The sequence below is a fragment of the Diorhabda carinulata genome, chromosome 1 (assembly GCF_026250575.1).
Source record: "Diorhabda carinulata isolate Delta chromosome 1, icDioCari1.1, whole genome shotgun sequence".
In the NCBI taxonomy this organism is placed as follows: Eukaryota; Metazoa; Arthropoda; class Insecta; order Coleoptera; family Chrysomelidae; genus Diorhabda; species Diorhabda carinulata.
In genome coordinates this window covers 22,577,442-22,595,107 of record NC_079460.1, presented here as the reverse complement: position 1 = coordinate 22,595,107, position 17,666 = coordinate 22,577,442, and the positions used below count along the sequence as shown (strand labels likewise).

Genomic DNA, 17,666 nt, shown 5'->3' with positions numbered 1-17,666 from the left:
GTTTCTCAAAATTATAATTTATTTAGGCGAAATGACGATGACGATGAAATGACGAAATTATGCAAACAAATTGTAAACAGTCTTCACACGTTTTGTTTACAAAGCAATACCATTAAAAATGATTTATATCTGATATCTACAAATACCTAATTGAGTATTTAAGCAGATTTTTGATAATAAAAGGGAATAATCACTGATATAAACGAAACATATGAGGGCGAAAACATGGTTTTCGTCTTTTCAGTTATATCCTTGGGGTGTAACGCGACGCGAGCACCGTCTATTGAGCAGTCATGACAACAATTCATCGGCCATGTTGTTGATGCGTTTCGAAGCGAGAGGACATGCCGGAGCATTACTAATGATTATTATTTGATGAAGTATGGTTTTTTTGAGGGGATATAGAGAGAAATTGATTCATCATGACTGTAAGCGCTATCAAAAGAAAGTTCAGGAGTTTGGTTGTGACCTGTTTGAGCTGCGGTACGAAGATATGGAAGAAGGTAGGTACCAGGGGACACGCATGACCGAATTAGACGGACTGGAGTATCTAGTTTTCCGTACGAACTTTACGACCAAAGAAGCTATGGAGAATTACAAGAGTTTAGAAGCTCACAATTTCCTCACCCCAAAATTTTCTCTATTATATTCATGTTGAACGTTTTCATCGGAAATATGGATTGATGATCCGTGTAGAGTAGATTTAAAGAAAGGAATATGGGTAATTAGTCCTTGGTACTATCCTTCACACTTCTTGCCATCAATCGAGGATTTTGAAAAGACTAAAAAACGAAATTTGGAATAATGATAAATAGCAGTCAATATACATGAGCGGTCGGATTGTTGATAGAAATGTCATGCGCCCTAAAACTCATTTTTTAGTTTGTCAAGGTATTGAGCTGCCTGTGAAAACAGTTCACTGCAGGGTAGTTCATCATCTTTCTGTAATTCTTCAAATGAATTGAAAGACAACTCACAAATATAATCACCCTGGTGACTAAACAATATGCTCGGCGCCCAATTGTCTAGATGGCGCTCGCATCACAGGGGCAAAAAATGCAATCCGCATGACTCAAGAACCCCAAGAATTGATTGAAATGTGAAGATTGGAGGGAAATGCTCAATAATAAATACCCCTCGTACTTTAGTCCATCTCCAACTAACTTTAACAATAAAGAAACACCTTCAAATAATTGACTTATGTTTTATTTGGCAAAATTACATTGTAAAAAATTATTACAAATAATTCTAACAATACACATTTTCTTAAATGCTAACAAAGGTATGTATTGGCAACTAAATAGGTGCACCTAAAAAGTATGGACCCTCAAAATAGTATAATACTTTGATTTTTGTCGATATTGTACGGCATATAAATAAATTGACAATATTACGAATAGAATTGTGATGCAAATACGAGCTCCCGATCAAATGTTGCCTTCAACAAAAAAATCACAATGGGTACAAATAGGAGATGACAAACTGTCGTATGGCACATTAAAAATTCATATATTCTGTTAACTAATTTAATTATTATTGCTTTAATTGGCTCAAAAATGATATGTTCAAGAGGAATGTAGAAATTTAGTCTAATATTTATTTGGCAACTTCTATTTCTAAGGTCTCTTAAAATTTGCACCACTACATATCAGACAAAAAGCGTTTGGCAAACCTCTCAAATCGTTCAACTGAAGGTACGAGATTTGTTTGAATTTCTAGACACGGAATAGAAAGAAATGAAGAAGTTTGATATATACCGGTAGATAACTCTAGTACTATACTAACAATTACATTGTCTCGGCTCGAAAGACCAAACAGTGTAATTGTTGTATTAATAAATATCGGTCAAAATATTCATCTACCGGTATGAATCAAAACTTCTTCAACCCTGTACCACTTTCTAAATGAACATATTAATATTACAATTTATTATTTTTCTTTGCTATAAATTGAAATGGAGACAAGAAAATTATTCTTTCTCAATTTTTGGGATTTTAGAAGAAATTTTTCACATACACAGATGATATATTATTGGTTCTTTATTTATTTCATATAAACAACATATTTTAATTAATATAAGTCTTTTGAAAACTTATATATTAATTATTTGAGTATATGAAATATGAAATAAACAAAGAACCAATAATATATCATCTGTGTATGTGAAAAATTTCTTCTAAAATCCCAAAAATTGAGAAAGAATAATTTTCTTGTCTCCATTTCAATTTATAACAAAGAGAAATAATAAATTGTAATATTAATATGTTCATTTAGAAAGTGGTACAGGGTTAAAGAAGTTTGATTCATACCTGTAGATGAATATTTTGACCGATATTTATTAATACAACAATTACACTGTTTGGTCTTTCGAGCCGAGACAATGTAATTGTTAGTATAGTACTAGAGTTATCTACCGGTATATATCAAACTTCTTCATTTCTTTCTATTCCGATATTTATTAATACAACAATTACACTGTTTGGTCTTTCGAGCCGGATGTGAACCTGCAGTAGGCTCGAAGGACTATACTACCTTTCTAGAAATTTCTGCAAGACAAATTTCGTACCAGCTCAATTTATATGGTAAAATATAATAATTATATTGAATATTATATACAAACAAACATAATTGTTACTGCTTTGGTACAAGGGAAAAGTTTTAAGGTGCACGATTTTTGGCGAGAAGGGTGAAAAAAACATATTTTGATAGAAAAAAATAAACACTGATTATATTCAGCACTAAAGGGTTACTAGTCCAGGTCACAACAGGTGCAAAAGTGGTGAATAATAGAAAAATTTTATATTCCTAAAGAGAAATAAAAGTAAAATCCCTTCATATAAAAATTGACAACAATAATTATGTGGAAGTGAATTTCTACGAGGCTTGCCACAATGGAAAATATGTTTATCGGCATTGAATAAAACATGTTTAGAAAGCTTAAGCTTCCCTCTATTTTTCTACATAAACGCCGTCAATATCAATTTATTTTTGCATGCGATGTACCATTTTCCTTATGCATGGGACTTAGCTTAGGAGCATAATTCGCACCTGGCGTGAGAATCTCTATCTTTTAGGGCAACAAAGATAAGAATGAACGTTGGGGACAGCTCACAGGGGCGGAAACTGGAAGAAAAGGAGCCATGTTCCACGCCAGTTTCGACAAATACCGCCTAATAGTGTTCCTAACGTTGGCAGCCCTTGGACACCTTATTTTATGGACAACCCTCGTATTTTATTAAAGGGAATGCGTACTAATTTTGTTTATCTCTACAATGCACGCCAAAAACGGTTCTAAATAGAATGTACAATCAGCAAAAACCAAAATTTGAACCCTATCGTATGTTAGGCAGTGAACAAATTTGTTTTGTGTGTATATATATTTTTTGATTGCACTTTTTAGAGACTTTGTACATTTTTTTAACTATTTCTAAAGCAGCAGAATCAAAAAAGATCACAGATTTAGTAAATTGGATTGTTCCGATAAAAAATAAGAATTTTCAATGCTATTTTAGTTGTTTCCTAGAGATTTCAACATCTTATATACCAAAATTCGAAACAAATAAAAAAATTGCTTATTGCTCTTTATTTAATTTAAACTAAGTTTATTTTCTTTTCTAATTTGTACTTAACACACTATTTACTAATACCTCAAATACATCACTCGCAATTAGAATATTTTGAGCTTTCTACAGGTGGATATCCGGCTCGAAGGACCAATTAGTGTAATTATTGGTGTAGTGATAGCAGTAAACAGTGTGTTTAGTATGAATATCACCAATAGTTCCATAAATTCCAAATTATTTCTTAAATTCAGGTTTGAAATTTCAAAAAATATTATCCAGTAAACGAGAAAATGTAATTCATTACATTTTGATTTCCTACCACATTATTATTTTCCAATGAATGTATTTTTATTTGCAATGGAATGTAATTTAATAAAATTGGTATAAAAAAAATAAAATTATGTAACAATATATATGTAATTCTTCTTTATCGATTAAAAAAATTATTGGTCGATTTTATCCGCTGCAGTATTCCAATTATTTACGAGGTGTGATTAAAAAATACGGTTAATGAACTTTTATAACATCATCTATTTCAACTGATTTATTGTGATTCTATTTGCAGTAACAGTCGAAAAAAAATTGATCTTGAAAAACGCAATCATGCAAAATTTATTTGCAAAAATTTTAACGGATGCATTGAAATGCTACAAATATGAGACAAAAATTCCCAATTCTTCGAGTATGAGGGCTTAATGCGATCAGAGTTTGTTCTTAGACCAATGACTTCCTTCTTTATCATCACAACAGTAATTTTTATTTGATTTTTTGGTGCTAAAGTATTCCTGTCGTTCCACATCAGCGTTACTCATCAGATTTATCCCATGAAAAATAAACTGAAATGAAACAATTTGATACAATTTCTAATACTGATAAGAAGGACACGACAGAGCAAATGAAAGCTTTAAAAAATGTTTCCATTCATGGTTCAACGTTGGGATAAAAGCATTGTTAGCAAAGGACAGTACCACCAAAAAGATTAATTCAACTATTATTTTGTTTTTAATAAAATTCTCCGTATTTTTCACTCACATCCCGATTACTTGGTTTTAAAAAAATATCTTAAAATTAAAATATAAACAGGTTCCACCATGTACACAATCAATATATATATATATAAATATACAATAATACCTTTCTTTAAATCACATAACCTAAAACCTAACCAAAAAAATTAAAAGGTGAATCCTTCTAGTATTTTAAATTTATCCTAGATAATGCTATCAAGGATTTTATATAATAATAATAACAAAGGATAAAAAAATATCAGTCTAATTCCAAAAATTGCTAATTAGTAAAAAACAATTACTTATTACATTTTTATACTTTTGAGTGTTATTGCACTAAAAAATTGCCAACTAAATACAGGGTGTTTCAGAGAAAGATGACTCCGTTTCTAGGATAGGTATAAAACTGAAAAATAATTGGGGTTTGCTTAGTAAAAAGTTTTCGTCCGTATTAAAAGAGAAGAAGAAAATTATTTTTAACGATCTTGACAAAACTAGTGGCAACATTTTTATATTAATATGTTTTGGAAGCTAATACATCCCATTAATAATTTTTTCATTACTTTACACCAACCTGGCCTATTACTTTCCAAAACAATACTTTTTTGATTTGAAATTAAAAGATGTTCACGTTCACTTGAAATTTTAATTAATAAATCTAACCTTAAAAAAGTTGAATTTCAAAACATAAATCCCATTACAACGTTGCCATAAACATGAGTAGGATGAAACACATTGGGAAAAAAAGGGATATAACAAAAATGTGAAAAAGTAAAAATAATTTACGGTAGCTTTGAGGTCAGGAATTGGAAGGGGAGAGTTTTTTAGGGTTATTAACAGTTTATCTCCATTTGCGGTGAAACTACTAGTCTATGGAAAAAAGTTGATCGTGAACTTTGAAGGTAAAATGAAGATTGAATGAAGAAGAGCTTTTGTATTCACACATAACCTCAAAATTTGTGTGAAAAATTCAAATAACCAAATTTTTGGTATTTTCTATTTTAAGTTTCTTAAAAACATTATTTCTTTACGAAATTCCAAGAAAACTTACACAGCGCTGTAATTTTTTTGATCTAAAATATTTATATTTTTTTTTATCTTATTTGACTTAAAATGGAAAAAGCACCCTAATTTTCAATCGAAAACGGCTTTATTAAAGAAGCACTGGATTTCATGAAAAAAAAATTTTTTTTCAAACAATACAAAAAACCAAAAACTTGATAATTTGAATTTTTTATATAAATTTTGAGGTTATGTGAAAAAAGTGTAGATACAAAACTTATAGATGACCTACAACTTTTCTATTTATTTATTTTTTTTTTTCATGGGACTTGTAGTTATGCCGAAAATCTTCTACTTCCCAATTTCAGACCATCCGTAAATTATTTTTCTTTTTATTTTCGAATATTTTCTTCCTTTCCCAACGAATTCCATCAATTTTTTTCATTTTTCATCATTTTCAAATGCTCTAGCCCAAGTCTATTTATCTATCACCTAAAACAGTTATCGGTACATTTTTTCTTATTTTTATATTGTGTTTAGTAAAAAATAGTTTTAGCTAAAATATCTGATTATTTTTTTAAAATGATTAATTTTTTAGAACTAGACGATATTAATATAATTATACAATCGAAGGCCAACAATATACTTTCGAAAATTTAAAATAAAACATTAAGTACGTATCTATATTTTTGAGTTATGAAAATCATTTAAAAAGTTTTGTACATTCGTCATTTAATAAAATTCTAAATAAATACAAAACTAACATTCAATATACTTTTTATGTAGTTTCTACAAAAATAATTATGGTGCAAGTAAATATATCTCTAGGTAATGCAATGCTTTTGGTAATGGAATGCTTTTAGAAATGTCACTTTAGTTTGAATGGGTCTATTTCGTAAAGCATAAGCGTAAGTACGTTTATTTACAATAAAACTCGTTTATTTGGTCTAAAAAAAGGACCTAGCTGAAAATTTGAAAATAAAATACAATTTCAATGTATACCCATAAAATTTCGAAGGAGATTCTATGCTTACTCGTCCTCCAAGTACCGTGCTAGAGTGGTTAATTGAAGAAAATATATAAATGGTTGTCCTAAATAAATTCAATCATATTATTATTAATTAAATTCAAATAAAAAATTATTTTCCTAATATTTGGCAAATATATAACTCCCAGTGATGGCAAGTAAAAACTGAACTGTTACTTTTTCACAGTTGATGAAAATGAATGAAAAATGTCAGGTTGATTAATGTTATGTTTGGATTTTTTAGTGTGGAAAAAATATGCAAATACTACATTCATCATATCACCCTCTTGTGGCTGTTTATGCTAAAGGGTATTCCAAAGAGGTTAATAAAGTTGGGTACACCCTAATGAAAAGTATAAAGACCTTTTTGAGAACAGCCAAACCCCCATGCTTGCAAAATTTTTGGACCCTAGGTTCAAGAACGTTTGTTTCTAATATTGGTGTAAAAATGAAACAAACTGTTATTAGAATGTTAACATCATAAATAAACACTGGAAACTAGATTGTATTCACCATAGAGACAACGAATAGTTGAAAAGTAGTATTATTTTTTTATTGGGTGAAAAAGTTTCCCAAAAAAATAGACATCACTTTTAAAAATATCAAAAATAACAACCATGCAGTAGAAAACTACTTTTCTAAAAGAAACTTATAAGCTAAATTCGCCAAAAGATAAACTAGTTGATGATCTATTAATTTTTACTAACCTGGAAGCTATTTTAGCTAAAAAGAAATGTACCAGTACCTCTAGAGCTATAGTAGAGTTAGACGGATATAAAGAAGATGATAACCTTGACAGATATTTTGTGGTGGAGGACTGAAGGCCTGCAATACTCTCATTTCAGAAAAAAATTTGTTAACCTAGAAAACATACACTCCGGCAACGTCGATAAGAAGAGTATCGACAATGAAACACCGGAAACCAGTCTGTATTCACCATAGAGACAACAAATAGTTGACAAGTAGTGTTATTTTTTATTGGGTGAAAAAGTTTCCAAAAAAATTGACATCCTTGTTAAAAATATCAAAAATAACAATGATGTAGTAGAAAACTGTTTACTAGGAATAAATCGCTTACTGGGGTAATGGTATAACATTTTATATCAACTGGACTCGTTTCCTCGCATTTTTTCACTACCAGAGGACGAGATTCTTAGGTTATGAATCATATTATTTTTTTAAATTGGTGGATTAGTAAATCTGTAAAAATCAGTCAGATTTTTGTTAACAAACATTATTTATACTTCCAAATAATTCCGTCTATTTATAACAAGTAGTAATATTTCTAATACCAACAGTGTGTTCATCAACGCGTGTGTTTGTACCGAAGGTTTTAAATGAAATTTTTTTATGATTATAAAAGCTAATTTATCCCTCTCTGCCCAGAATTTTTGTAAAATTCTAATGTGCTTGCACGCCATAATCAAAATTTTAGTGTTTACCCAACAAATACATAAACATACTGCATATACTCCACAAACATGTTTACATAATACCACCTAAATTCATCTAATACAGCCACTGCCTGGAACATAACGTTCAAAAACATAATTATAGCAAAAACTAAAATAAAAGTCCGAATTTATTCTTCCAGTACTGTTTCACTGGCTCGTACACTTGGTATTTTAGCGTTACCATCTCAGGAATATTCCTAACGTTACTCAACAACTCCCAGTCACTTTCTAGAACAACAATTGTAGAAACCACAGCTAAAACCATAACGATAACTAAAGAAGGTATAAAAGCACTCAAAATATTAAACTTTTTGATTTTTTTAACATTGCTTTGCGCTGGTTGAGATGTATTCGGTAAATAAATTCTCCCGGAATCAACTTGGGAATGTGACAAAGGAGTTTGACTTCTACTTGAACGGTGAGATGGATTTGTTGTTTCATACCCTCGGTAGTTATCGACCAACTGAGATTCTGATGATGAATGCTCGAACGAATCGCGAAAATAGTAGTCACTGAAACGATCCATCGAGTCTTCCTTCAACACTGAAAATGAAAACAAATCAGTAAATCCAAAAATATTTACTTTTTTCTATTTGAATACTGCAAATACAGATCAACCCTCACCTGTGGTACGTAGCTTCATGGCACCTATTGCTTCTTGATCTTCTGTAACGGTTTCTAAGGCAGCAACATCACTGTAGATCTGAGAAGGATTATTGTCTAATCCTGACAATAAACCTGTACTATTGCTAGACTCCATTCGGGAACTACCCACATCAGAGTGACTTGACCTTGGTAAACTACAGTAACCTAAATGAAATAACTTCTTTATTCCCTGATTGGGCTATAGTTAATAGAATAAAGTAATCCCCCTTATAACACGGTACATACTGTGGAATTTATGAATTGTACAATTCATAATTAGTTCATAATATAAAATATTTAGTTTTAAGCCATGACAAGTGAAAAGGAAACAAACCCAAGTTAAAAAGGAAATTCTTTCATTTCTCTACAACAAAAAATTGATATTTTGGATCAGCTAAATAACCTTAAAAAATCAACAATAATAGCAAAGGATCTAGAGCTAAATAAGTCAACAATACGAACAATTTTAAAAAATTAGGAGTTCTGTATTGTCTAGATCGTTGCAAAACTTCACGTGTAAAATATTCGTTAATACCGAAAACAGAAAAATATTTTTGATGATTTGGATAGAAGATTGCAATCAAAATAATATTCCTATAAATAGTTTGAGAAAAAAATTGTTTTGGATAGTTTATATGCAACTTTTCGGAAAATCCAAACATTTTGTAGTTTAGTTTAAACATTTCAGTAAGGCCGCCATATTGCCTGACGTCATAAGTATAAAATAAACACTGAACATATGATAGAAGGTAAATAGGACAGTTATTCTAAAATAAGCGTTATTATTAAACTTTCATTAATCTGAAAATAAGCCACAACTAAAACACCTGATAAAGTTTATGATGAGTAAGAAATTCGAATATACTACAACCGAAATGGTTTGAAAGTGTTTCGACGATCCTGCGAGATGTAATTATTTTTGTTGCCAGGATCATTTTAATGTAAGTAAGATTCAAATTCAACTTATTTTAAAATTTTATAGTAATTATGTTTATGTTGTTAACTTTTAACGTGATTATGTGACAAAGTAAGAAACTTGACCTATAAAAGGTTTATTCACTTATATATAGAAAGTTTTATTTATCCGTGACTAATAAATAAAAACTGTATTATAACAGCATATGCTACGTTGCCGGCAACGATAACCTCGTGATCATCAAGCAGATAACTGCTCAAGGTTTTTATTAAACATATGACGTCACAACTGAAAACCACTGAGAATCGTTTTTTTATGCAGTTAAAAATTTGAAATTTCTGCGATTTTCAATGAAAAAAATATTTAGATATTTTCTCACCAACCAAAAATAATAGTGTCTTTAGAACCAGCTGATTTGTTTTTTATTCTTTAATAGTAAATTATTTCTTCGGTTTTTGATTGTAGTTTAGTCCAAGTTAGCCCTATGAGACGCTGTGATTTATACTTTTTGGACATATCTTTTTGAATTTCGTACACAAATTGTTTTCGTTCTCGCATATTCAGACTTGTAAGTTTTAAAATGGGTAAAAACAAAGGAACTATCGGTTAAAACTCGTGCAATAATCGCAAATCTTCATAGTTTAGGCAAAAGTAATCGTACCATTGCCGACGAATTCAAAGTACCTAAACGCACCGTGGACTACAATGTGAAAAAATATGCATCCACCAGGAGCTTTGGCGATAGAAAACTTTCAGGTCCAAATGCATGAATACTTGGTAGAAATTGAAAAAAAATTGGGCGAAATTAAAACAAAATTAGCTGGGTCGCACAGTTAAATAACCAAACTGTACAAAAACGTGATAATTTTGATAATACAGTGTGCATGTTGACCTAGTCATTTGTGTGAACTTGTTATTGATAAAAAAATGTAGTCGTCCTAGAAAAAGTTTCGGAACGGACCAAACGCCAAAAAAAACACTAAACTATTGCTGCTCAAATGAGTTGACGGTCTTCGGGTCAGGGAAGTGACGCCCAAAAGAGCTGCCAACTTTTTGGGAGAGAAGCTCTGGAGATGTTCTCTGAATCCAAACTTACCAGACATCAATACAATTTAATAAGATTAAAAGATAAGTCCAAGTTTCCATCTTATAAAAAAATCCAACTTGCCAAGGAGTGTTACCCACATACATATCACTATATTACTGTTACGGATACTGTTGTTGAGATTAAATTACAGATTTTACTTAATCACCCAGTCAATCGACTATTAGATGCTCAGAAAGAAGTTTTGGAAGCCCAAAAAATGGATACTTTAAATAATTTAATGCAAATATAGTGGAGCTTGGATGGTTCGCCACAGTCACAATACAAATATCCTTTTCCTGACCTAAAATAAACAAAAAAATACTTTTTAAAAAATGCGAGTACCCCCTATGGGAAACCGTTTCTCCCCACAACCAGATAAACATGGATAATTTATACGCAACGCGTTATACAACGCCTAACGTGTTATAGAAGGGATTACTGTAGTCATATTAAATTTATTAATTTGATTCTTACTACCTCCTGTAAATAGAAATTTTAATTATACACCAAAATGAACGTATATCTACTACTCGGGTCTGATGAATTACGTCTAAGGATTCTATTTACCTAAATGAGGCTGTAAGGGTGTGGATGGAGTAGCAGGTACACTAGACGCTTTTCTCCTAACACTAGAAGTACGTTGAATATTTGGTTCCTCCCTAGATGGGGAACCACTATCTTCTAATATCTCTTTTTCTGTTCGACCAGTATATTTGAACTTGGTACCCCAGGAAAAGAATCCTCCTCCTGTTACTACCGATGGGGCGTCAGAGCTAGTTGGCAAACTAATATAATAATACCTTTTGTAACTAATGAAACTACAGAGAGTGCGCTGGTGGAACTCAAGTACTATTGCAAACAAAAATTATTTTTTACAAAGTACGAATAGCATGAGGAAAAATGATGTAAACCTCAAAATTAAGAAAAGGAAATAGTGTAAGACGCCCCATATAATTATTTAGGTCAGTGCAAATACAATGTAATTATTATTATATATAAATTTATGCTGAATCAAAGATTTTGAAAATTCACATTTTACAAAAATAATATATATTGTTACGAACTCGTCCACGACATGAACCTTGAAGCCGGTCCTGTTCTATTACGTTAATAGTTAATAGAATCTAAAATTTGGTAGACGCGCCAGTTACAAATTTCCAAAAACGGTTATATAGCGGCAAACCTTAGAATTGTTTTTATAATTTATTCTAAGTTTATTATGGCCGTTTTTATGGAATCAATTTCCAGGAAAACCTTGTTTTTTGTTCACATTCTAGAACCGAATTATCGAGAAAACTGTTTTGTATAAATAGGCGTTTGTTTATCATCGAGTGACCCAATAAATAATCTGGTGTCATCCCAAACACATCGGTATAGATAAGTAAACGGTGTGTTTAAATAAATTAGTATGTTAAGAATTAAATAAGTGTTTAGTAATAAGTCTTAGTGTATAAATTAGTGGATAGTGAATAGTTTGGTGTAGTTAGTGTTAGTTTATAAATAAATTATATAGGAATGACTACACAATACTTAGAGAACAGAATAAGTGGTCACGAATGCACCAAGCATGCATCAACTGCTCTATACAAACATTAAAAAAATTAACATCATAAATTTGACTTTTTTTTACCAAAAAAACAAAAATCTTAGCTCAAGACAAGATAGGTTTTCTAGGCAAGAAATTTACCATAAATTGATTAATTAATTTCAATCTACCTTTTATTATTGAAATTCTGAGGTAAAGACATTGATTTTAATAATATATTTTTAATAATGTTTTCAATTTAAAGTGAAAAATTGTTCAAATAAATTAGAAGACAAACATGATGATATGTAATTTTGAATAGATAACGTAGATTGATACAAAAAATTTATATTTCTCCAACTTTTTCTTTCTTACACCTTTTTAACAGTTTTTGTGATGAATCATCTCAATTTCAGGTAATAGAAAATCGGGTAAAGATTGACAGTTACCTATTTCGGACCTATTTCATCCAAACAACCTATAAGCCCAAGAAATTTTAGAAAAATAAATAAATATTAAATTAAGTAAGTGTTAAATCCACCCCATGTGAAAAACTGTGCAAATAAATTAGAAGATGAACATTACAATATGTAATGGTAAATCAATGTAGACTCAGGTAAAAATTGACCTTTGACCTATTTCAATATTCATCAAGTTTGGGCGCAGTGCAAATACTTTTGCTATAGACAATTATTTTGATAAAGACTGACATAGGTTGAAAAGTCATTTTTCAAAGTGATTTTCTATAAAAGGTGGCCTAAAATCTAAATAAATCATCACGAAAATTCAGTAGAATCTTGATAACTTGAACTTCGATAATATAATAACCTCTATAAATTCATAAAATGTTGTGTTCCCTTTCCCTCGGGGTCCCAAAAGTCTTTTACTTAAAATACGAATCCTCTATAACGAATAGTTTGAGCTTTGCACCCTAGTAACTCAAAGTTGTAACGACGACGACCTTGGTAACTTCAATCATGAGTGATTTTGAATGAATGTGTAAACAAAAATAGTTCCCTGTAGTTGAAACCCTGTTTTTCGGCTGCTTTTCAGGGATATTTCATCTGAAAGATTATCCATTATCCATTGCCTACACATGTTTACCAAATGGCTTCCAATGTAAACAATACAATAAAGTCTAAGCACAGTAACTTATTTGTATATAATTTGAGCCATTGGTTATTGACAAATCAAAGAAACCTCTTTGCCATTAAAAAGACAAACAAATAATTACCGAAAAAGAAAAATTCCTCCTTTCAAAGATAACTGTACAGCACATACTGACGTAGCTCAATTTATTCCAGCAAAAAAATCACAACTTCAACCGCTGGATCAAGGTATATTTTCAGCTTCATTTGTATCCAGCCTAGCTCGTCTATTTTTATAAATTCTACACAAAGCTCATAATCCAATCTCTGTAAATAAAAATATAAACCAATAAAAACTCTTTAACTTAAATCCTTAGTAGTAAAAACCTCTATAACTCAAATTCTTTAATGTTCCCTTGGTATTTATCTTATCGAAGTTCTACTGTATAATATCATTAATCACACAGTTAAGCAGATATACAATCGTAATGATTATTAGATAAATGAAGTCAGAAGACTTTTGGGTTTTGTTTTCTTCATATCAAGTAAGTTTTTAATCGTATCCACTCTGAATATCACTATAGTACTAGAAAGAATGAAACAAATTAAAAGAGTGACTACAAATTACACAGGGTGGGAAAAATCTTGAACAGCTGGTAGCTTTTGGACTATAATAGATATGTGAAAAGTTAGAAAAACAATTTTTTTAATTACATTTTTATTTGCAATAGACCCTCAACTAACTAAACTAGATGCAGTGCAAATATTTGTGCTACACACAAATAGAAATAAACTTTATATACTTACGTAAAAAATAACATCTGTTCAACAGCACATCTCCAAACATGTCTACATGCTTGACCTGAAGGGCACTTAAAGCCTACTGTATGTTTTTTCTTCAAAAAAATAGAATATTTATAACCAAATTGCAATTGAACTTTAGTTAATACATAAAATAAAATTGCAACAACAAATTGTTTAAAAAAAATAAATATGAAAAAAAAATAAAGAATATCTTGTATGTCTTACATCGTTATAATTCAGGTGGATAATGAACACTTTTCCTTCATAATTGATTTTTTGTATATCAGGCCACCTGAAGTGGTGTGTTTTACGACTCCCTTGAAAAGTCAGTATACCACTGTAATTAATTCCTAAATAAAGTTGACTTCTTTTCTGATCCTGCAACAAACCCTTTTTAAACAGAAAAATAAAATTATATTCATCATACAGGATGTCAAAACAACTTGAAACAATTTATACTATTTACTCAGACAAATATGGAGAAAAATTTGAGTTAGTAATTTCTGTTTATAGCTAAAATAAAAGATAATAATGAAAATAATTTGTTTGAAGTTGCAATGACACCCTTGTATAACATACCTTAACAGGATGGGGATCAACTCCATATGTGTCAAGTTGACAGGCTAATTTCAAAAAAGCTGTTTCCACTTGACTCTGGCTTTGACCTTTCAACTGCTTCTGGTGTATTTCCATTGCTTTATCTTCTATTGCTTCTGTTTGTTTTAATAATATTTTCATGTCAGAAATATAATTACCTACGTGTATTTCAGGATCATAATCTCCCAATTCACCTAAAACAGTTATATTTCAAACTATTAATTAGTTTTATGGAAAACAATGCTGACAGAACAAGCTTCCTTTCCAGATATTTCAAGGCTGTTGCTCATAATATTTTTTTATGAATTTATTGTCGCATCAACTTCAAAGGTTATCAGCGACATGTCACTTCACAATTTGTGATACATCTTTTAGATATTTTCTCGGTTGAATAGATATGAGTGTGTCACTCTAGTGTGCCCTAGCCTGAAACGATCGATTTTTATTTGGTCTGCATGATTTTTAAAACTGTTTTGCCATGGTTGAACGGATGGTTTTATAGATTTTGATATCGACTGCGATCTGTTCCACTCGTACTGAACTTTTGTTCTGATTATCCCTTTATTGTCGTTTGTTATCACTTCGTGCACAACTGTGCTGCTTCTTTGGCTCATTGGTCTGCTTTTTCGTATCCTGGGATGCCGGTGTGTGATGGAATCCAAATAATTGATACATTTGCCTTGGATTGGTGGATGGGGTGTAATTGGGTTGTAATAAGAAGACCTATTAGGTGTTTTAGAAAAATTTGTTAAATGGTATGTATTGAGCTCATGGAGTCTTGTGAGTATGGCTGTTCTATTGTATAAATTCCTTCTAGCACTGATTAGTGCCTGTAATATGCCATAGAGTTCTTTAGTAATACTGCAGCTCCTTGTCCATTACGTGTTTTGGTTGCATTGATGTACAGAAAATGGTATTCTTTGAAACTTACTTCCGTAAGAGTAATGGTTTGATTCTCCTTTTATAAAAGTGTTCATATTAACATTGATGGTGGGAATAGGGATTGTCCAAGAAGGAGGTTATTTATGTATAGTATATATAGTATAAAACTGGTAATTCAAGTGCTTGGGTATTTGTATATTGGCGAATTCTTTCATAGAATGGAATAGTTGTTGTGATTTTTATTTGACAGATGTTGCATAGTTCGGTGTTGCTCACATAATGATTTGATAACTTTGAAAGTAAAACTTTGAATTCTGATGGTTAATTACCTAAATTTGTGAATAAAAGGACCTACCTTGCAATATTAATGCTGAAAGCATTGCAGCTTCATTGGTGCCACAATACAATCTACCATGTAACAGATCTCTTTTTAATTGCAAAAATATCTGATATCTTGTAATCTCCTCTTTCAGTCTGAAGGGATCAGGGGGATAAAATTTTACTCTAAAGCTGAAGAGAACAGGGTCAAGTTCCTTCACTTGTTTACAAATTGATTTACCCAAATCCAACCAGTGCTAGAACCATGAGTATAAGTTCAAAAATTGTCTGTACTATTTCCCTAAACAATTAGAAAGGAAACTTCAGACATTTATCATCCCCTCCTATTAAAATAAACTGTGGTAAATTTTCAATCATAAAAGGAAGAAAATACACTGTTTATTCCAAAATTAGGGCATGATAAATATTTAAAGTTTTATCTGTTATGTTAAGTGAAAACAATATCAAGTTCTTTGACTAATTTTATATTTTGTCATTTGCTTTATTTAAGGCAATGAAACCAATTTTCAAATAGTTGAATAGACATTTTAATATATGTTATGTGACATTTCACTTTTCACTTTAGGCCTTTTTTAAACTAAAAGTGTAGTATGTCAATGCAAATTACATATTCAAGATTAAAAATACATTTCATAAAAACTATTGTTGGCATTTTTTTATTAAAAAGCATCATAAGAGAGACTAGCACAATTGAAATACAATGATTTTTATATTGATGGTATGAATAAATTGTTTCAATCGACCCAAAAAACTCAATAGCTGTAAATTGAAACGAAGTCTTTACACACTCATTTAGGAAAAGATTTGTTGTGGGATTGTGGCAAAAAGAGTGTTTCATTGATACAATCTCACAACTACAATGTTCATCTACCAATTAGCAAAGAACTCGTTTCAATTTATATTTATTAGCTTTAGAAAAAGTCACTAATAATAATTTCAATGTATTTACTCTCTGATCTTGATTGTCCACATAGCGAAGCCCCAAATAATCTTGTTCTACCAAATTAAGTTGTTGACACACATATTCCAACAAATATTTTCCTTTGTGCTGTGGCTGGAAGTATTTATCGATTTAAAGGGTATTAAAATACTGTAGTATTAATTCAACCTACCCTATATTCACATTCAAGAATTTCTGTGTCTTCGAGAAGCCTAACAGTACACTTATAAACAATATTGCTGTCATGTTTTGAGCCAAACTTTAACATTTTTCAAATATTTCATATGTGTAAATTTTTAAACTATTTTATAATATTTAACACAGAATTGGGATAAATTTAAAAATAAACAACAAATTTCAATACATTTTTCGGACTTTCATGACGTATGAGAATATTTCTTCTATTCAAGAAGCAATGGTGTCACATTAATGTACCTCAACAGTAAATGAAAATGGATTTTATCGTATATGGAAATGAAATATTTTTTTTCATTGTTTTAAAATTATTTTTCATCATATTTTTTAAATATCTTATAATTTAGTATTATAAGATAATTCTGCCTATATACCTTGGTTGGCTGTATCTTAGAGGAGGCATATTTGAAACACAGAATTGGCCGATTTTTTGACGGAATTTTATAGTCCAATATGAAAATTTGCTTGTAAATACTTGAATAAATCCAATTGTTTGTCAAAATGTATTCAATGTACTAATTATATGAATATGGAATTCGTTTTAGACATTCAGTGTATATATTTATTTTATCATTAATTTATATGATAGAAAAAT

At 30.4% G+C, this 17,666-nt stretch overlaps 1 protein-coding gene across 4 annotated transcripts; it reads right to left on the bottom strand.

Annotated features, from left to right (window-relative positions):
- Nucleotides 1-5,955: 5,955 nt before the first annotated feature.
- On the bottom strand, nt 5,956-17,283 carry LOC130896117 (FERM domain-containing protein 5). Of its 4 annotated transcripts, none has more exons than XM_057803918.1 (9): nt 17,049-17,283; nt 16,886-16,990; nt 15,953-16,172; nt 14,698-14,909; nt 14,344-14,508; nt 14,122-14,210; nt 11,269-11,486; nt 8,678-8,863; nt 5,956-8,596 (listed from the first exon to the last, which is right to left on the bottom strand). In XM_057803918.1, exons 1-9 carry the CDS (start codon nt 17,142-17,144, stop codon nt 8,163-8,165), a joined length of 1,725 nt encoding a protein of 574 aa, XP_057659901.1. In that variant the 5' UTR covers nt 17,145-17,283; the 3' UTR covers nt 5,956-8,162. The 4 variants fall into 4 exon arrangements, with proteins under 4 accessions (XP_057659901.1, XP_057659918.1, XP_057659927.1 ...); XM_057803935.1 differs by having other exon boundaries at nt 11,269-11,474; nt 17,049-17,279; XM_057803944.1 differs by having other exon boundaries at nt 14,344-14,496; nt 17,049-17,270.
- Nucleotides 17,284-17,666: the final 383 nt, after the last annotated feature.